The sequence below is a fragment of the Dreissena polymorpha genome, chromosome 1 (genome assembly GCF_020536995.1).
Source record: "Dreissena polymorpha isolate Duluth1 chromosome 1, UMN_Dpol_1.0, whole genome shotgun sequence".
NCBI classification, from domain to species: domain Eukaryota; kingdom Metazoa; phylum Mollusca; class Bivalvia; order Myida; family Dreissenidae; genus Dreissena; species Dreissena polymorpha.
Genome location: NC_068355.1, coordinates 119,928,317 through 119,948,980, shown reverse-complemented (window position 1 = coordinate 119,948,980; position 20,664 = coordinate 119,928,317). Strand labels below are relative to the sequence as shown.

Here is a 20,664-nt window from a genome sequence, read left to right as displayed (position 1 = left end):
TTTCTGCTGAGACGTCTTTTCTTACGTCCGTTTCAGCTTTATTTTTAAGTTAATTGTATTAATCTCGGGATTATTCAATGACACAGATTCTCATCTTTTTGTCATTATTTACCACTATTCAGTGGTGTCTAGACTAGAAGATTATCTTGGCAAGAATATAGTTTATTCTACCACAACCTTCCTTACATTTTATACAGATGTGAGCAGAGAAGGTTATGGACGATCACATAGAACAAGGTATCTTGATTTTCTCAATTATGTGGTATCCTAATGAATATCACCTGCACATCTACATCTTGAAAAGCGAAAATTCTTTTTAGCTGTTTTTCATTTACAACACATTTTCACGATTCCTTTGTGATGGTTTCAACTATCACACATCGGTCGTGGTTTACTTACAGACACGGAGGTGATCATATTATCACTCCTTGTAACTGGAAATCAGGAACTTATTCGTTCTTTGCAAGAACTACAAATTTTCTCTATCGTCTTACTCATACCAGGTCATCTCAACGCCCTGTTGGACGTTTTGTCCTGTAGTTCTTTCTTTCGAATTATTTTTCCGTTGGGTTCAAATAATGTAATTGCGCATGCGCGGCAGTGAGTTTGCATATTGAAGAATGTTGTTTATCATCAAACGCTAGTAATTAGCGTTATGCGATCTTAGATCGCAGTATATACCGGTATGCTGAACAACGTCAATAATGCAGTTCACAGTGATCGATCCAGCAGGGTGTGCGATTGTTATACATTCGTCCATTGACATAAACTGGAATGGAATATCTTGCCTTCTTGGTGAGTTTTTGCAATAACTGAGTTTTTGCCATAATTTCATGCAATATACTTAATGAACCATGGGATTATGGTTCTACGACCTTTTAAGTCTCCTGTACATTTTTTTTCAGGAAACTTCTTCACAGGTCAAATATCATATCTCAGAGAGACATATTTTTACTGATCCAAACATGTGCCACTATATGTCTGGCCATTATTTACTTTTAGTTATCTCTACAGAAGAATGTTTTTCTGTTAGATTTTCAATCCTTGTTACTTGTGCGTGGATAATTCCATCAGAACTGTATAAAGGTTCTATGGAAATTCATTTTTGACTGGGTATTCCAGAGCATAGTTATTACCTTAATCACTCTGCTAGATACATAGAGGTTTTACTCATATTTTTCTTGATGATAAGAAATTTGTTCTTTTCTTCATCAAAGGATAGAGATTATGCTTTCGTATATTTTGGAACTGATCCAAACTATGGAACGTCAACACTATGTTTTTCGTTCCTTTACCTTCTTAAGCGGTTTTGACTTGTGTTACATGTTGGGATGCTTAATGAGCTTCCTATGAACCTTTTTCATCAGGCTTATTAACAGTTCCAATATAATTTTAAGACGGTTTTCCTTCTTATTATGGCTTTTACCATACCGAGAAGTGAAATTCATGCTTTTTCTGTTGAATACGACCAATTCCAGTTGGATCTAATGTCGTTTTCACTTTGTTAGGTCAGCCAGGATTCCTTGCTTAATATCAAGTCCTCTATAATATGGCTTCTACCTTCAAGTTTCCAAGTTTTTCTTAAACTGGTAGTCATGAAGGTGAGGATAAACTTCTATGGGCAATCAGGGCTTTGAAGTTCTATCTCAGCAGTGTTAGTCGGAAGTCCATTCGAGGTTCTCAAAAGACACTCTTCATTTCCCAAAAAAGGGGGGGAGATGTGTCTACGGCTTCTATTTCTCGGGGTTAGACCTTGACTAAGGAAAGTTACTCTTATCCTATCTAAGGATTCATTCCTTTTTAGGATCTGACCGCATGAATTAAGAGCTCTGTCTGTTTTGTGGGCATATATTAATCACACCCCACTTTTTGACGTGCTCTAAGCTGTTTTCTGGAGGAATCCGACCACCTTTGTCATCTTTTTATCTTCATTTTCTGAAGTGCCAACAATACAATTTGTATATGTTTGGGCTTGTTGTGGTTTCACTAACGGTAGTGTCTTCTTTACTTAGACATATTACTCTGTCCGAGAAGTCATAATTAATACCGTTTTAACGAAGATTACTTGATAACCCTTGTTGAGGGTTTTGCTATCATTAGCTGATAACCCTGTTTATGGGTTCTACTGTGTTGGGAAAATATATACGAACCTTCCCACCGCAGCTGCAAAATCAGCATACGATAACAGGTCAGTATTTATGACATTAAAACAAATTTTTAAAATAAAATTCATTTTAATTATTAAATACTTACCTGTTATCGGTAAGTCCCACCTCCCACCCCGCTATTCGATTAATATTTTTGTATATATATATTGAAAGAATATTGAGGATTGGTTACCGATTTTTGGCTAGGTTGCATTGCACTAAGTTTAACCTGGCCTGTATTACGGTAGTGAGGTGGCGGATTCCCAGTTAAAATTCCGGATGAGTTATTTCCCCTTGGAAAGTATAAGCATACGATCACAGGTAAGTATTTAATAATTAAAATGAATTTTATTTTAAAAATTTGTTTTAATAATTCTTGCAATTAATTTTAAATCATTTCATATGTTTGAATTTATTTTGCACAAAACTGCGCCAAGAATATATTTTGATCACCGTGTTCAGTACAGCTCACTGGTATTAAAGTGATTATTGGTCGCATAAACACAATGCAAAGTGTCAACAGATTTAAACAAACAGGTTATTATCATTATAAAATCATTTTAAAATTTCTAAAACTTTAGAGTCTTTACATATAGGAAAAAATATTGATGTCTGAACAAACAATAATTATTTGGGCAAAAAATTATTTAGTGTACAAATGAGTGTCCATAAGCTTGCAGTTATTAATGTATTAACAACCAAGCAATTTGCATTGCACATAAAAAGTGATGTTTTTTAGAATTATATGTTTTCCCAAAGAAAAAATATATCCATTAGTAATTATGGGCTTAAACTGTAATAAGAATCTAATCCTCTGTGTAAAATCAGATAACTTTCTAACTAATGATTTTATTGAATAATTTCTAAAAAAAACGTTTTCAAGCGTTGGTTTATGAGTATGCCGTACTTGTAGGGTTTACTGTTTGGAACACTGCCAGACGTTCAATTAAGGCAGGAGAGGAAGAACTTCAAAAATCTCATTCTCAACACCAATAGAGCGTGGTAAGTCTTTCATTTAATTACAAATGTATGCATGCTATTTGATGCATGGTGAAATGTTTTAATAAAACTTTGCTAGGTCTCAATAGGAACTGTTTGGGGCATGAAACTTAGTGTATACAAATGGATGAAAGCATTTATTTGGGAATACCCTGTAACTGCCATGATAACTGCATTTCTTCATTGGCAGTAATTAATAGACTGTCATGTGCATGCAAAAATTAAATCCGTAAAATTAAAAAAAGGTTTGCATACTTTCCAGCTTTGGTAACTTTGTAATTCTTTCTTTCAACCTAGGAATATCTCCATGGAGACATTGGATATCATATTTCCTCACAGCTTTGACTTTGCAGAATGCTTTGAAGAGGTATTTGTATTGTTTCTTGCATTCCTAATTCAACAATTCAAATAACAATATATTGACTATGTTTTGTTGAAGATAAAAAAAATAATATCTAGTACAGAAAAGTCATTTCTCTTTGATGAAATGTAAATGCCAACTGTAGTATAATATTTTGCTGTAAAAAAATAAAAAATAAAAATGGAGTAACATTTACCACGTCTATTACACATAATTATTGTTAATTGTTAATGATTTATGGGATGAGAAATACAAATTAAAATAATTAAAAAAATAAAATATATATAATAGGTCATTGTGTAACAAATCCGTGGCATGTTGATGGGTTAGGTGCATATTATTATGTCAAAATTCTTTAACTTGATACAAAGTACATTTTAAATGATAGTCAATGGATAGGTTTTGTAGCCACTAGCTAGATTTTATGTATTTACTTTTCAGTTTATCAACTTCCAAAAGTGGCTGAAGCAGGTTCACCATTTGAAGAAGAAACCCTTTACTGTGGACAGCAAACTGCCCCCTGATCTCCTCATCAAGGTGAAGGTCTGTACAAAAACCCATTTGCTCATGTGTCATGGAATTTATTTATTTGTCCTTTGCCCCGTTATAATGTCTTACTTGTCCAGTTTGTATGCCCCCGGATCGAATGATCGGGGGTATATTGTTTTTGGCCTGTCTGTCTGTCATTCTGTCCCAAAACTTTAATCTTGGTAAAAGTTTTGCGATAACTTTTGCAATATTGAAGATAGCAACTTGATATTTAGCATGCTTGTGTATCTCATGGAGCTGCACATTTTGAGTGGTGAAAGGTCAAGGTCATCCTTCAAGGTCAAAGGTAAAAAAAATCAAAGCAGCGCAATAGGCATTAGGGGGCATTGTGTTTCTGACAAACACATCTCTTGTTTTCACTTAATGTAAAAGTTATCTTGCGACATATTTATTAGGAGTTTGTTTTTCTGGATGAGTTTTTGTGTGTGTGTGTGTGTGTGTGGATGTTTCAGTAGCAATATATATGGGCAATGCTCTGTGAAAAAGAGGTTTAATGTATGTGCATAAAGTGTCATCCCAGATTAGCCTGTGCAGTCCACTAATCAGGCTAGTCAGGCTAAACACTGCTTTTATGGGATTTTTCGTTTACAGAAAGCCTCTTTGTAGCAAAAATCAAGTTAAGGACTGCACAGGCTAATCTGGGATGACACTTTATGCAATTGCATTATAACCCCTTTTCACAGAGTTCAGAATGTGATTTTATACCAAGATTTTTCAAATCATTTCCATGGGTTTGAAACTGACCAGGCCCCATCTTGGGCTATTGTATCTATTGTGTTTTGTTGTTGGTCCTCTTTGAGGATTATCCCTGTACCAGTAACAAGTTTGTGTGGGGTGAGAGCACTTTGGTTCCATAAACTCTGGCTAAAGATTTAAGTGCAAAAATAGGTGAAAAACACCTGTTGACAACCTGATGAAGCAATATACAACTGAATTTTCAGCAGGTGTCTAAGTCTAGAATTCACGTTTTAAAATTTATGCCTGAGATATAATTTCATATTGGTTCAAAACCAGAACTCAATAAAGCAGCAGATTAGTTACATTACTGTAGGTTTGACACAAACAGCTTTGCTATGTGTTATAGAATTTCCGCCTGGAGATTGGAGACAACCCATTTGAGGTGAAACTGGGAGACAACTATGAGCTAATGAAGGACGAGTACTTAGAGTGTGAGAAACGCAGGAATGTGCTCGATCAGAAAGTGCAGACCCTCAAGAAGGGCTATGGCATCATACCAGGTACGCATGGGAAGGCTTGTGGTTTAGGCCTCTCATGGGAAATTATGAATAATGCATGGCTGTAAATATAACGGATAATGCATGTGCTTCTATATTATACAAAAAATGGATATAAGGGATAATGCATCTGCTTCTATGTAAAACAAAAAGGGATATATGGGATAAAGCATCTGCTTCTATATTAAACAAAAAAAGATATAATGGATAAAGCATCTGCTTCTATGTTAAATCATACAAGGGATATAAGGGATACTGCATTTGCTTCTATGTAAAACCAAACAAGGGATATAAGGGATAAGCATCTGATTCTATGTAAAACCAAACAAGGGATATAAGGGATAAAGCATCTGCTTCTATGTAAAACCATACAAGGATATAAGGGATAAAGCATCTGCTTCTATGTAAAACCATACAAGGATATAAGGGATAAAGCATCTGTTTCTATGTAAAACAAAAAGGGATATAAGGGATAATGCATCTGCTTCTATGTAAAGCAAAATGGGATATAAGGGGTAAGGCATCTGTTTCTATGTAAAACCATACAAGGGATATAGAGAATACATGGTTGGTGCCGAGATGGAGAAAGTTTATCCGGTTCAGCGAGCCCTATTTTCTTTTTCGGGCCGAACCGGATAATTTTTCTCCACATCGGCACAAACCATGTATTCTATTTATCCTGCTTCATGCCGTTGACATATTTTATAAAAAAAAAAGATAAATTGACATAACAATATAATTATTCTTGTTGAGCCTCCTACATGTCCACAACATTCCAGACAACAGAATAACTACCAATTGTGTCAAGTAAAAAATAGTTCCACTTTAAACTTTTCATTTTAATTCTTTCCTATTGAAAATATGAGAAGAAATTAAAAAACGAATTGAGAATGTGATATTTTTCTTGGTTAATTATTTTTTTTAAATGCAGCAGCGAAACAAAAACTAAATTTTATTTACCTTAATTACAACTTTAATCCATTGCTTATAACAATAAAGTTACTACGATATACACATCCATTTTCTGTTCTTCCATCCCTTTGTCAAAATACATTTTCTGTTTTCCCATCCCTATTTAATATCGAAATGTTTTTTAAACCACACTATTTTTTTGATAGCGTTTGTATCGAATGCTGACCACTCTGACCCAAAATCCGATTTACGAAATGGTAATCCTGCCTAAAAAATTATTTTATTTCTATAGAAGTTAACAATTATTAACGACAAACACACAATCCGAAATACGCTCATGTTTCGTTCGATGCTTTAAAAATATTTTACAAAAATACTGTTAAAACCACCACGTCAAAATTGTTGTCCCTAAAATCCTGAGAGAAACTAAATAGTATGTTTCTTCTGAGAAATGCCGTCAAACTAGATACGTCATAAATTGCGTTATCAAGTAAATGAAAATGATAAAAACGGAAAGCTGGTTCAGTAATATATTTTAAAGAAGAGAAAAAGGATGATATTTAATATAACGATAACAGTCATGATGCATCCCAATACATATCAAGGGTCAAATATAAGAACATGTTAATCGTCACAGCGTGCGTAAGAATATACTACTTCCTGTTGACCGGAGATAGGAAAATTTATTCGACCCTGCTTTATTTGGTCAATGTTTGTAACAGAGGCAGGATAAATAAGGAATAAGGCATCTGTTTCTATGTTAAACAAAAAAGGGATATTAGGGATAATTCATCTGCTTCTATGTAAAACATAAACGGGATATAAGGGATAAGGCATCTGCTTCTATATAAAACAGAAAAGGGATATAAGGGATAATGTATATGCTTTTATGTTAAACAAAATGGGATATAAGGATAATACTTCTGCTTCTAACTAAAACAAAAAAGGGATATAAGGGATAATTCATCTTCTATGTAAAACAAAAAAAAACTATTCCATGCTTTATGAATAAATTAGAAATTTAATATCATCAGTACAAAATAAAAAATAAAGAGACACAAATTGCCTCATTGGTGCTGATAGATACCATGTGCCTTCTATTTTCAATGTTACATGGTACCTTTTGCACCAATTGGGCGAAATATGACAAAAATGTTACTTTAGTGTGTAACACTATGAATATATACAAACATATTTAGTAATAATCAAAACACCATTTAAATTTGCGGTGGCGTAATGGATATGGTGTCTCCCCCAAAGACACAGAGTACTGGTTCTAGGCCCAGGAAACAGACTATAGACCGTTTCAATAAGCCTGAGGCTTTTGATGCAATCAAGCTTAAATAAATAGTTTTAAACTAAAATGAGAACAAGATAAGAGGTCTAAGTGAGTGTTAGAACATTGATAAGCCTCCCTGGTGTAGAGGCTACGGTAGAGCGTTAACTGTTGCGACAAGAAGTCCCAGGTTTGCTGCGACTACTGGGTTTTAAGGTTAGAAGGAAAAGTAAGCTCTAACAACTGGCCTATTGCATTCTGGGACTCTCTGACCCCAAGGGAGACTATTCCAAATAATGCAGTGTTGTAAATACATTTAATAGCATTTTAATGAAATAAGAAAAAAAATTTAGTCTATTTATTTCAGCAGTCAAAATGTTCCCTATATTTTACATTAAAGAATTGTATTACAGGGGTTGGTGTATAAAATTCTGATTTTGTCTCTTTTTTTTTTTAAAGTGTATTGGACATTAACCTTATTTTTGGTCTGTGAGGTACCTATATGACTTACAGATCAAGCTCTAATTTTGTTGCAATCCTTTAATTTGTGATGAAGTTTTGAGTCTTCATTAAAAACACAGCTTTTTGTCCCCTACTGGTGAAACTGGAGGGGACTTATGGTTTGCGCTCAGTGTGTCAGTCAGTCTGTCAGTCCGTCACACTTTTCTGGATCCTGCGATCACTTTAAAAGTTCATCATATTTTTTCATGAAACTTAAAACATGGATAGATGGCAATATGGACAGTATGCACGTCATTTCATTTTGTTCCTACGTCAAGAATTCTGGTTGCTATGGCAACAAATATTAAAAAAAAATAATTTTTTACTGACAATGGTGGAGTTTCACTGGTAGGGGACAATATTGCTTGGCAATCTCTTGTTTAAATCATCCTTTTGAAAAACTAAAGTCATTTTAACTCTGAAGGACTTAAGTAAAAGCTTGAAAAAAGTAAAGTTTGACATTGGTGTAGAATTTCTATTTTGTTTTACACAAAAGTATGTTGCTGGTATTTGAATATTAAATTTAAAGGGATCGTTTCATGTTTTGGTAAATTGACAAAATTTTAAAAAATAGTTTCAGATTTGCAGTTATGATATATATGAGGAAACAGTAATACTGAACATTTACCACGCTCTTATATGCATGTTTTGACGATTAAAAACCTGAAAATTATAAAGCGTTGCAACGCGAAGCGATTCAATAATTGAGAGTTTTGTAGTTGTTGTTAAATTTTGTGACACTACAAGAATTTCTTACATAAATTATAAAATACAACAATCATAGTTTGAGCACAAATGGCTGAGTGGTCTAAGCGACAGACTTTTACTCCAGAGTTCAGTGGTTGGAGCCCAGTTGAAGGTAACTTTGTATCCCCCGGATCGAATGATAGGGGGTATATTGTTTTTTGCCTGTCATTGTATGTGTGTGTCTGTGCCAAAACTTTAACCTTGGTCATAACTTTTGCAATATTGAAGATAGCAACTTGATATTTGGCATGCATGTGTATCTCATGGAGCTGCACATTTTGAGTGGTGAAAGGTCAAGGTCATCCTTCAAGGTCAAAGGTCATATGTATGGCTTCAAAGTGGCGCAGTAGGGGGCATTGTGTTTCATGAACACAGGTCCTGTTTTTCTTAAATTTTATGAGTGTTTTTTACTGGAGCGTTTAAGATCCAAGGTTTTTTGCATTTTTCAATATAAAGCATTTAATGACAAACTTAAATACATGCCAAAATCTGTGAAAAGGCCCCTTTAACACTGACATGCCATTACACTGCAACCCCAATATATCACGATCCGTTATATCGCGTTGTCCAATATATCGCGAATCGGCTATGGCTTTCAAAAATCTGACAAGCATAATCCCTAAATAACATGTTTTAAAATCTGAGAATTTGCTGAGATAAAATCCATTTCAAAGTTGTATTTTACCTTTTTTTTCTTCCACTTTAATTTCTGTTTAATCCGACATTCATAATCCAGTTTTAACCAGATTGTTTGCCTTTATTGTACACCACTATAGCACCGGTGTACTGCGATAAACAATAAACCAACTTGTCAAACATCACAGGTCATTTTGGGTGTTATCATTCTCTATTGAATTTGCTTTGAACTGCCGAAACGCATCAGTTTACACATGAAGGTGTATACAATTATAACTGTAAATGTCACGTGTCAATACTGACCTATCTCAACAATCTTTGCGCATTAGAAACAGTGTAAATTTCTTGCTTTTAATAGAGAGGTAAATCATGTCCCTCAGTTTGTCAAAGTGCACCACTATTAAAGCCTATGCTTTCCATGAGGTGAATGACGTCATTTTGTACATGGGTCTAATGTGTTCATGCTTTCTTGAACAATAATATTTTGGCAATGGTTTTCGGATTACAAATTTAATTATATGCATTTGAAAATACTTACATGGAATGATGTTTTGTGTTATACCAATGAATAACATATGGATATAACACATAATTAAATATGGTAAGTAAATAGTGTGTTTTGAGATTGCCAAACTATGCTAATGCATACATATACATGCATGAATAACTTGAAAATTTATATTGCGCGCCGGATATATCACGGTCGCGATCTTTGGATCCCTTCAACCCCGATATATTGGAGTTGCAGTGTACTAAGTTTTCTTAGTTCTTTAATGTTATAAAAAAGAACAATACACATGATACAGTATGGAATGAGTGATATATTGACGTCATCATTTGATGACGTTCAATTGAACGAATGATAATGGCGACTAAAATTCGTTAAGGTCCAGCGTATAGCAGCGATTTGATCCTCTAGGAAACTGGCCAAACACGTTTGCTGAAATTTGACATGTATATGGACCAGAACGCGATCTACTCGATGGCATGTATGTCATTTTTGGGAAAAATCTAGTTTTTGATAAAATGATGAAAAAGTGGTGTTTTTTATTGCGCAATCGCTATAAACACGTGGCTTGGCCGGAAGTACCCAAATTTTTTTGTTCCAAATTTTTTTCGTACCCAATTTATTTTTCGTACTCATTTTTTTTTGTACCCAAATTTTTTTCGTACCCATTTTTTTCATACCCAAATTTTTTTGTACCCAAATTTTTTTTCGTACCCATTTTTTTGTATCAATGTTTTTTTTCGTACCGTACCCAAATTTGTTCGTACCCAAAAAAAATTCGTACCCATTTTTTTCGTGACCAAATTTTGTTTGAACCCATTTTTTTCATAACCAAATTTTTTCGTACCCAAATTTTATGGTACCCAACTTTTTTTTCGTACCCATTTTTTTTAGTACCCAAATGTTTTTCGTACCCAATTTTTTTTTGTACCCATTTTTCTTTGTACCCAATTTTTTTTTCGTACCCATTTTTTTCGTACCCAAATTTTGTTCGTATCCAAATTTGTTCGTACCCATTTTTTTTCGTACCCATTTTTTTCGTACCAAAATTGTTGTTCGTATCCTAATTTTTTTCGTACACTAGTTATTTTTTTTTACTCAAATTTGCTTTCGTTCCCAAATTTGTTTTTTTTTCCTACCCACATTTTTTTCCTACCCATTTTTTGTTCGTACCCACATTTTTTTCGAAATAATCGGTTTTCAATTTGATTTGATCCTCCCACTCATTCCATTCCGCGAAACCCTTAAGGTGTCGCAACTCTAGTTAAGAAAATGTGAACAAGAGCAGGAAAAGTGTTAACTTTTAACAAGATTTAATTACTTCAAAAGCTTTGAAGTATGCATTTATGTATCCTTCAGTAACAGCCTACTGTAAAAACACTTAAAAACACATGTCAAGCACGAACCAAACATTTATGCGTTAGTTTCCAGAGGCGTATTTAGAGTGGGCACAGAAAGAGTTATCAACATGACATAAGTCTGTAAGCCCTGTTTTTATTGAAAAGGCGTTATATATATCAAAAAGATGACTTCTAACCCATACACAAAATAATGCTCTGTTCCACAAATCTTTCTTTTAAAGCAACACAACTTGAAATGAAAAACATGTTAATCATATAGATGCAATTTGAAAGTTGCAAAATTTACATTAAATCTTTAGCCTAGTTAGCAAGTAATTTATTTCTTTAAATTTTAAAACCGAAAGTAGGATTTCTATACGTATTCATGTACGTCCATTTCGACAAAGGCGATTATTTTTAAGTTTTAAAGCGCAAAAAGACGGATTTCTACTAGATATATTCTAATTGGCACAGAAAAAAATTAAATCTATAGCCTAGTTAGCATAATAATAATAAACCGGAGGGGACTTATAGTTTGCTCTGTGTGTGGCAGTCAGTCGTCTGTCTGTCACACTTTTCTGGATCCTTAAAAAGTTCTTCATATTTTTTCCTGAAACTTGAAACATGGATAGATGGCAATATAGAGATTATGCACGTCATTTCATTTTGTTCCTACATCAAGAATTCTGGTTACTATGACAACAAATAGACTAGAAATATTGCTTAAAATGCTAGATCCTGCGATAACTTTAAAAGTTCTTCATATTTTTTCATGAAACTTGAAACATGGACAGATGGCAATATATGGAGATTATGCACGTCATTTCATTTTGTTCCTACGCCAAGAATTATGGTTGTTATGGCAAGAAATAGACTAGCTTATATTGCTGAAAATAGTGGAGTTTCACCAATAGGGGACCATATTGCTTGGCAATGGTCTTGTTTATTATTTTTTTAAATTTTAAAACCAAAAGTAGTATTTCTATACGTATTTGTGCATTTCGACAGACGCGTTTATTTAAAGCTAAAAAAAAGACGGATTTCTACCTTGTTACCACCAGATATATTTTAATTGGCAGGGATAAAATTAAATCTACAGCCTAGTATGCAAGTAATATTATTTTTTATATCGCTTTTAAAACCAAAAGTATGATTTCTAGACGTATATGTCCATTTTGACAAACGAGAGAATTTTTAAGTTTTAAAGCGCAAAAAAGACGGATTTCTACCTTGTAACCACCAGATATATTCTAATTGGCATATATAAAATATGTTTCTTATTTATACTTAAATTTACTATGCCAAATAAGGTGTGTGACTTTAAGTTCAATTTTTAAAGAATATGAGACTTGCTATCGGAAAAAAGGATTTAATCAGGAACAACAGTTTCCACTTTAACTGGATTTTTGTTAATTTGATACTTCCTTTAAACACAAAATTCCATATAAGTGCAAATGTTCATCCTTGAAAAGCCTGTGCTGGCTACACAGGCTAATCTGGGACATAACTTTATGCACATTCAATAAGCCCTGTTTTCATAGATTGAGGCTTAAATGTTTGTATCCAGCAACATACTGCTCAACCCCTGACACTGCTCTACAATGATACAGTATGCACTATGGTGTATGCAACCTTACAGCACTGAACTGCTCTACATTGTTCAATTTGCACCATGGCGTGAGTAACCTGATTGCACTGAACTGCACATTGATCAGTTTCCACTCTGGTGGAATTACTCTGACTGAACTTACCTGCACCAAACTGCACTGAACTGCAAAACATTTGGAAGTAGGAGAGAAAATGGGTCGGTCTGGGTCAGAGGAGAACAAAATGGAACTGCTGAGTTCATAACCTGTTTAGTACAGGCTGGTGACTGGCAGGTCTGTGTGACTTTGTCTTACAGGGATGGTAAGGATAAAATAAATCAACTTTGATACAAACCCAGTGTTTTAAAGAGGAATACATTGTAAAGATGGATACTTTGGATTAAATTGGTGCTCGTGTTATATTTTATTTAACAGCAGTTGACTTAACAAATTTTATGCATTTTTGTGTGTGTTGAAAGTGTTCAATTATTGGAAAATTAATCTTTGAAGTAATTTATTGCAAACGTTTTACAGAAATTTGAAGGGTCTGATTTTGAGTTGGTTGTAAAATTTAATAAAAATAAGAAAAAATTGTGCAATCAAGAAATGTATTGAGGAGCATTCTTTGACTATGTCATTTTACTTCAATATTTTGACAAAATGGACACTTTTAGCAATTTTAACCAAATTTTTAAGTGAAAACCTGAATCACATGTACATGTGTGTAGTTCAAAATCGGTATTTAAAACGCTTGATCTTGCAGTATGGTACAATTATCATTAATGAAATCAACAAGCATCTCATTCTGTTCACAGTAGTTTCATTAACAAAAATAATACATTAGGCTTAAACATGACTTATAATATTGAGCCTGGTTCTGGGAAAACAGGGCTTATCCTTTGAAAAATTAGGTTTAATCGAAAAACACAATGATTATTATACAAGTTCAGTATCTGTAATGGTGCTGCTTTCTAGGGCAACCAGGCTTAATGTGTATTAATTGTCGTCCACAGTCTTGTCAGAGATGACACTTTCCTGTTTTATTGGATTTTAATGTCCCCCAGTCTATACTGGGGGACATATTGTTTTTATACCCCCACAAACTAAGTTTAGGGGGGTATATAGAAGTGAGCTTGTCTGTCTGTCGGTCAGTCCGTATTAATGTCCGCTCTCTATTTCAAGTAGTTTTCATCCGATCTTCACCAAACTTGGTCAGAAGTTGTATCTAGATGATGTCTAGGCCAAGTTCGAACATGGGCCTTGCCGGGTCAAAAACTAGGTCAGGGGGTCACTTAGTGCGTTTTAAACATTCAGCATGTTGTCCGCACTCTAATTCAAGTAGTTTTTATCCGATCTTCACCAAACTTAGTCAGAAGTTGTATGTACATGATGTCTAGGCCAAGTTCAAACGTGGGCCTTGCCGGGTCAAAAACTAGGTCACGAGGTCAATTGGTGCGTTTCAAACATTCAGCATGTTGTCCGCTCTCTAATTCAAGTAGTTTTCATCCGATCTTCACCAAACTTGGTCAGAAGTTGTATCTAGATGGTCTTAAGGCCATGTTCGAACATGGGCCTTGCCGGGTCGAAAACTAGGTCACGGGGTCACTTAGTGCGTTTTTTAACATTCAGCATGGTGTCCTCTCTCTTATTCAAGTAGTTTTTATCCGATCTTCACCAAACTTGGTCAGAAGTTTTATCTAGATGATCTGAAGGCCAAGTTCGAACATGGGCCATGCCAGATAAAAACTAGGTCACTGGGTCACTTAGTACGTTTTACACATTGAGCATGGTGTCCGCTCTCTATTTCAAGTAGTTTAAATCAGATCTTCACCACACTTGGTCAGAAGTTGTAACTAGATGATGTGTAGGTCAAGTTCAAACATGGGCCATGCAGGATCAAAAACTAGGTCATGGGGTCACTTAGTGTGTTTTAAACCTCACCATGTTGTCCGCTCTCTAATTCAAGTAGTTTTTATCCAATCTTCACCAAAATTGGTCACAAGTTGTATCTTGATAATGTCTAGGGCAAGTATGAATATGGGTCATGCCGGGTCAAAACAAGGTCACGGGGTCACTTAGTGCGTTTTAAACATCACAATGTTGTCCGCTCTCAAATTCAAGTAGTTTTCATCCAATCTTCACCAAACTTGGTCCGAAGTTGTATCTAGATGTTGTCTAGGTCAAGTTTGAATATGGGTCATGCCGGGTCAAAAACAAGGTCAAGGGGTAACTGAGTGCGTTTTAAACCTCACCATGTTGTCAGCTCTCTAATTCAAGTAGTTTTCATCCAATCCTCACCAAACTTGGTCACACATTTTATCTAAATGATCTCTAGGACAAGTTTGAACATGGGCCATGCCGGGCCTAATACTAGGTCACGGGGTCACTTAGTGCGTTTTTTAACATTCAGCATGGTGTCCGCTCTCTAATTCAAGTAGTTTACATCCAATCTTCACCAAACTTGGTCAGAAGTTTTATGGAGATGATCTTAAGGCCAAGTTAGAACATGGGCCTTTCTGGGTCAAAAACTAGGTCAAGGGGTCACTTTGCGTTTTAAAAATTGAGCATGGTGTCCGCTGTTTTTTGTGAGGACGACATGCAAAATATTATGTGTCAATGCGGCATGTGGGGGTATTCGTCACGTCTGTGACACAGCTCTAGTTGCCCTGTCTGTTTGTTGGTTTGTTTGTTTGCGTCAAACTTTAACATTGGCCATAACTTTTTGCACATCTGGTTGTTTAAGGAGTCTCATTTTAAGGTAAATCAAATTTAGACAGAAAGTTTCACCCCTGGTTGGTCTCACTTTCCTGTGAAATTTTTCACAATATAGGAGAAATGTAGACATCACTTGACATATCTGAACCAGTTTCAGCTCACAAAATAGAAATGTACTCATCACTTGACATACCTGGACTGGTTTCAGCTCACAAGATAGAAGTGTACGCATCACTTGACATATCTGGACTGGTTTCAGCTCACAAGATGGAAGTGTATGCATCACTTGACTTATCTGAACTGGTTTCAGCTCACAAGATAGAAGAAGTGTACGCCTCCCTTGACAAGAGCAGCAGTGACATCTACATTCAGCGTTCCCGTCAGTTGTACCTGATAACTCCGCCGCGCTCAAAGCTGTTCACATGGCTGATGGAGGACGTGGAGATAGTGGCCCTAGCCGACACCTCGATACACGGCAAGGACAATGTGGTCGCTAACATGAGAGATGTAGACCCAGACAGGTGAAACACTGGTTGAATCCAATTGTATTTTAGCTAGGATTGTGTTGAAAGTCTCTTGCTTATGTTCATAAAATACAAAGTTTTAACTGAATTTTTTTTAGAAAGCCTAATACCCATTTAAACTAATTCTTGTTCACTTGAGAGAAGATTTTGAGTGTATCATAGTGACAATCAAATCTGTGACCTCTTTATCACTAGACTGCATATCAGGTATGCCACAGTTGGTTGTTAGTATCCAACAACCATTGTTAAAGTCTTGTTTTCCCAATGGCTTTAAAACTTTAGATCTAATGCTTAGTCTCAACTCAAATTTGGACCAATGAGAATACTTGTTACATTTTAGCTAAGGCTGCAATTTGTTAATTGTTAATTTTGACATGGGGCAAGACAGTAAAAATTCTAATTAAAGCCTTGCAAATAGTAATAGCTTTCCTTAAATGTTACATAATTGTGCATATATTCTTCTATAAATAAACAATATAAAAGGTTTTTGCGCAAACCCACATTTTGCATACAAATATAGGCTTGACCACTACAAGATAAAAACAATTTGATTTTGTAAACTTACTTTGTTTAAATAAATGAGTGTTATATGAAGTCTTAACAACAACATATGAATCTTCAATGTATATGTTGATGTATTTTCAGCCCATATCCTGATGAAGGTCTGGAGTTTGTCACACTTTGGTGTCGGTACGTGAATACCAGTGTGAAATCCTGGACATTTCAGTTCCGTGACTACCCGCAACTACCACTGAAAATTCAGGACATGAACATCTGGGGACGGCTAATAGGATCTGAAGTTGAGGGGGCAAAGAGAGGTTAAGTTTGTGTTAAAACCTATTTGTAATGCAAAATTGAATAGCCTTAGACTTTTTGAAGCTTTCTTGAGCCTGTTTCCTGGTTTGAACCAGCACTTGATTTCTTCAGAGGTAAAAATATGGTTTCAGAGTGGGGATTAAAGCCGGAACTTGATTTGCTTGGTCACCAAATCAATCACACCAACACTACCTCAAAGAGATTAACTGAAATTGCGCCTACACTACTTCAAAGAGATTAACTTAAATCATGCCAACACTACCTCTTTGAGATTTAACTTAATTCACACCAACACTACCTCAAAGAGATTAACTTAAATCATGCCAACACTACCTCAAAGAGATTAACTTAAATCACACCAACACTACATCAAAGAGATTAACTTAAATCACACCAACACTACCTCAAAGAGATTAACTTAAATCACACCAACACTACCTCAAAGAGATTCATTTAAATCACACCAACACTACATCAAAGAGATTTACTTAAATCACACCAACACTTCCTCAAAGAGATTGATTTAAATCACACCAACACTACATCAAAGAGATTCACTTAAATCATACCAACACTACATCAAAGAGATTAACTTAAATCACACCAACACTACCTCAAAGAGATTCATTTAAATCACACTAACACTACCTAAAAAAGATTAACTGTAATCATGCTAACACTACTTCAAAGCAGTTAACTTAAATCACGCTAACACAACCTCAAAAAGACTAACTTTAATCACGCCAACACTACCTCGAAGAGATAAAATTACACTTCATAGTTTCACAGTTAGAAACAAACATTGTAACGAATGTTGCCCTCCCTCATTTTTGAATTACAAATGTTCAGAGGAAGTATGTGTTTTCTCAGACATTCTTGGAACCTACCACTCTTTCTTGAGGCTATTGACAAGGATCCATGCTTATTTTAATCCCTAACTTCTGCATGATTAATTATTTTGGGGCTCAGATTTACCAAGTTCAATATTTTATTAGGGTTGATGGCAAAAATTGTGGCACTTTATTTTACAGTGATTTGTTTTGTTACATGGGCACAATCCACAATGTGTATAAAACAGAGATGAGATATATACTGTTTAACAGCTAAAATAAGTACATAGAACTCTTGTTTTGAAAATAGATTACTTATTAAAGAAATAAAAAGAATATACATGTTAGGTATTGTAACAATGGCCATTTGGAATTAAATGTTATTAATACACATAATTTGCTATAGCTTCATTCAAATTTACAAGCCACCACTTCCAAATTCTATGACCCAGTTCACACGGGCAAGATCTATGCCATGTTACTCAATTTCAATTTCACAGTTTATAGTGCCAGTACTTGTTCACACATTTATCTCATATGAATCCATTTCAAGTCCCCATTTTGAACCCTTTCCCATTCAGAAGCAAAGTGAACAAGAAATGTGTTTGTCAGAAACACTATGTCTTTCACCAATCAAAATGTGCAGCTCCATGAGATACACATGCATGCCAAATATGATGTTGCTATCTTCAATATAGAAAAAGTTATTGCAAATGTTAAAGTTGGCGCAAACAGACAGACAGACCAACAGACAGGGCAAAAACAATATGTCCCCCACTATAGTGGTGGGGTACATGAAAAGGCAACATGCAAACAATATAAAACCAGTACAGCCTGCGTGTAACTGGCAGTCTGTTCATGTTTTATGCTGTTTGCTGCTCATTAGTAACTAATGATTGGAAATGAAGCCTTTAAAACTTAAATTTAGTAAGAAAGGTATTTAATTAAATGAAACTTTCTAAAGGATTGCAAATGCGTTAAAATTCGTATCTAATTTTAAAGGGTTAATCTGCAGTTTTAATCTACATTGCTTGTTTATGCCCCTTGACTCCATGTTATGTCATTCTACTACATTTCAGCCAAGAGGAGCTGTGTTGTAGAGGTGGCTGAACCCTGGGGCAACATGACTGTCCTGAGGAATCTGCCTGCCTTGAAGTTTACACATGACTTTAGTGCTGGTACACCATTGATATTATATTAAGTCATATTAAGTTTTAATTAAGCCTTATCATGCCTGTTGCAAGTTGAAAGTTTCATAATTGTTGTTCATTTGTTGTTTACAACTCATAATTATTGCATTTATGTATTACTTGCAAATGAAACTTTTGCAAAAGTGTATTTATAAAAAAAATGCAAATTCACCAAGAGGAAATGAATGTCATGATATCATAAAGAATATATGTTAATCATTCTCTCAGATATAAAGTTCATTATCACTAATGATTGAATCTAAAGGGAGGAACCCTTGTGCACATGTGGTAATTACCCATGATCCATGTGGCAGATGTGGAGTCATTCGAGATGGCGTACGGGGCCTGTTGGGAACCGGTGACCGCTGAGTACAACCTGGCCCTGGACCTGATCAACAAGCCCTCGGTCGATCCCTCGAGTCCCCTGCCCTGGTGGGACAAGATACGTCTGCTGCTGCATGGGCGCCTTACAATGACAGTGCTGCGTATGAGCTGGCTGTACCATGCCTCACTGGACCCATACAACACGACAGAGCTCATGGACTGGACCTGGTCTGACCTTGTGCTGGACTGGACCAACAGTGAGTAACCTTGTGCTTTAACAATGAGTAAACTCGTGCTTGACCTTACTTAGAGTGAGAGACCTTTTGTAGGATGAAATTCATTTGAGCCTCTCTCTAGACCAATGGGGCTTAATGAATGTATGTAAAGTGTCATCCCAGATAAGCCTGTGCAGAGTGTACTGGCTAATCAGGGACGACTTTTTACGCCTACACAGTATTTTTTCTTGGAAGAGACCTCTTTAGAAAATACCATAAAAGCTAAGTATAGTCCCTGATGAGCCTGTGAAGACTGCACAGGCTATTCTGGGACAACAATTTTCACACATGCATTTAGCCCAGTTTTGACAGAGCTTGGCTTATTCAAGTCAGATGCAGCAAACTGTCCATCTAAAAAGTACATTTTACTGAAAGTCATACAGAAAAAGCAGATAAGCAATAACATGCACAAATTAATTCTTGACTTTAGATAGAACAAAATTGTCTGACTGAGAGTACAAAGTTGTTAGATGTTAGCTGTTTTTAAAGCTTTATATATTCAGATAATATCATGGTTTTGTTTCCAGTGAAGTTTCTTTTGAAGGATGACACTCATATCTACATATTTCAACGAATGTTTTGCTTACAGTGATGTTTCTGTGAAATGCAAGCTAGATTTATGAACATAGGTTAATTGTTTTGTTTCCAGTGAAGTTCTTGATATAATTTGACCAAGCAATGTGCACATAGGTTCATTGTTTTGTTTCCAGTAAAGTTCCTAATGAAATTTGACCAGGCCCTCTTCACATAGGTTAACTGTTTTGTTTCCGGTGAATTTCCTGATGAAATTTGACCAAGCCATCTACACATAGGTTCATTGTTTTGTTTCCACTGAATTTCCTGATGAAGTTCGGCCAGGCCCTCTGCACAAAGGTTCATTGTTTTGTTTCCAGTGAATTTCCTGATGAAATTTGACCAGGCCATCTACAAATAGGTTTATTGTTTTGTTGCCGGTGATTTTCCTGATGAAATTTGACCAGGCCCACTGCACAAAGGTTCATTGTTTTGTTTCCGGTGAATTTCCTAATGAAATTTGACCAAGCCCACTGCACAAAGGTTTATTGTTTTGTTTCCGGTGAATTTCCTGATGAAATTTGACCAGGCCCACTGCACACAGGTTCGTTGTTTTGTTTCCGGTGATTTTCCTGATGAAATTTGACCAGGTCATCTGCACATAGGCTCATTGTTTTGTT

General features: G+C 35.3%; 1 protein-coding gene across 3 annotated transcripts in view; it reads left to right on the top strand.

Moving 5' to 3' along the window:
• Positions 1–20,664, top strand: part of LOC127846925 (protein KIAA0100-like) — a 115,019-nt gene that overhangs the window by 42,170 nt on the left and 52,185 nt on the right. For all 3 annotated transcript variants that reach the window (XM_052378359.1, XM_052378354.1, XM_052378344.1), the window contains 8 exons: positions 3,061–3,149; positions 3,444–3,513; positions 3,949–4,050; positions 5,141–5,294; positions 15,823–16,033; positions 16,682–16,854; positions 18,762–18,860; positions 19,187–19,453. In XM_052378359.1, coding sequence (XP_052234319.1) covers positions 3,061–3,149; positions 3,444–3,513; positions 3,949–4,050; positions 5,141–5,294; positions 15,823–16,033; positions 16,682–16,854; positions 18,762–18,860; positions 19,187–19,453 — 1,165 coding nt within the window. The remainder of the gene's footprint in view (positions 1–3,060; positions 3,150–3,443; positions 3,514–3,948; positions 4,051–5,140; positions 5,295–15,822; positions 16,034–16,681; positions 16,855–18,761; positions 18,861–19,186; positions 19,454–20,664) is intronic.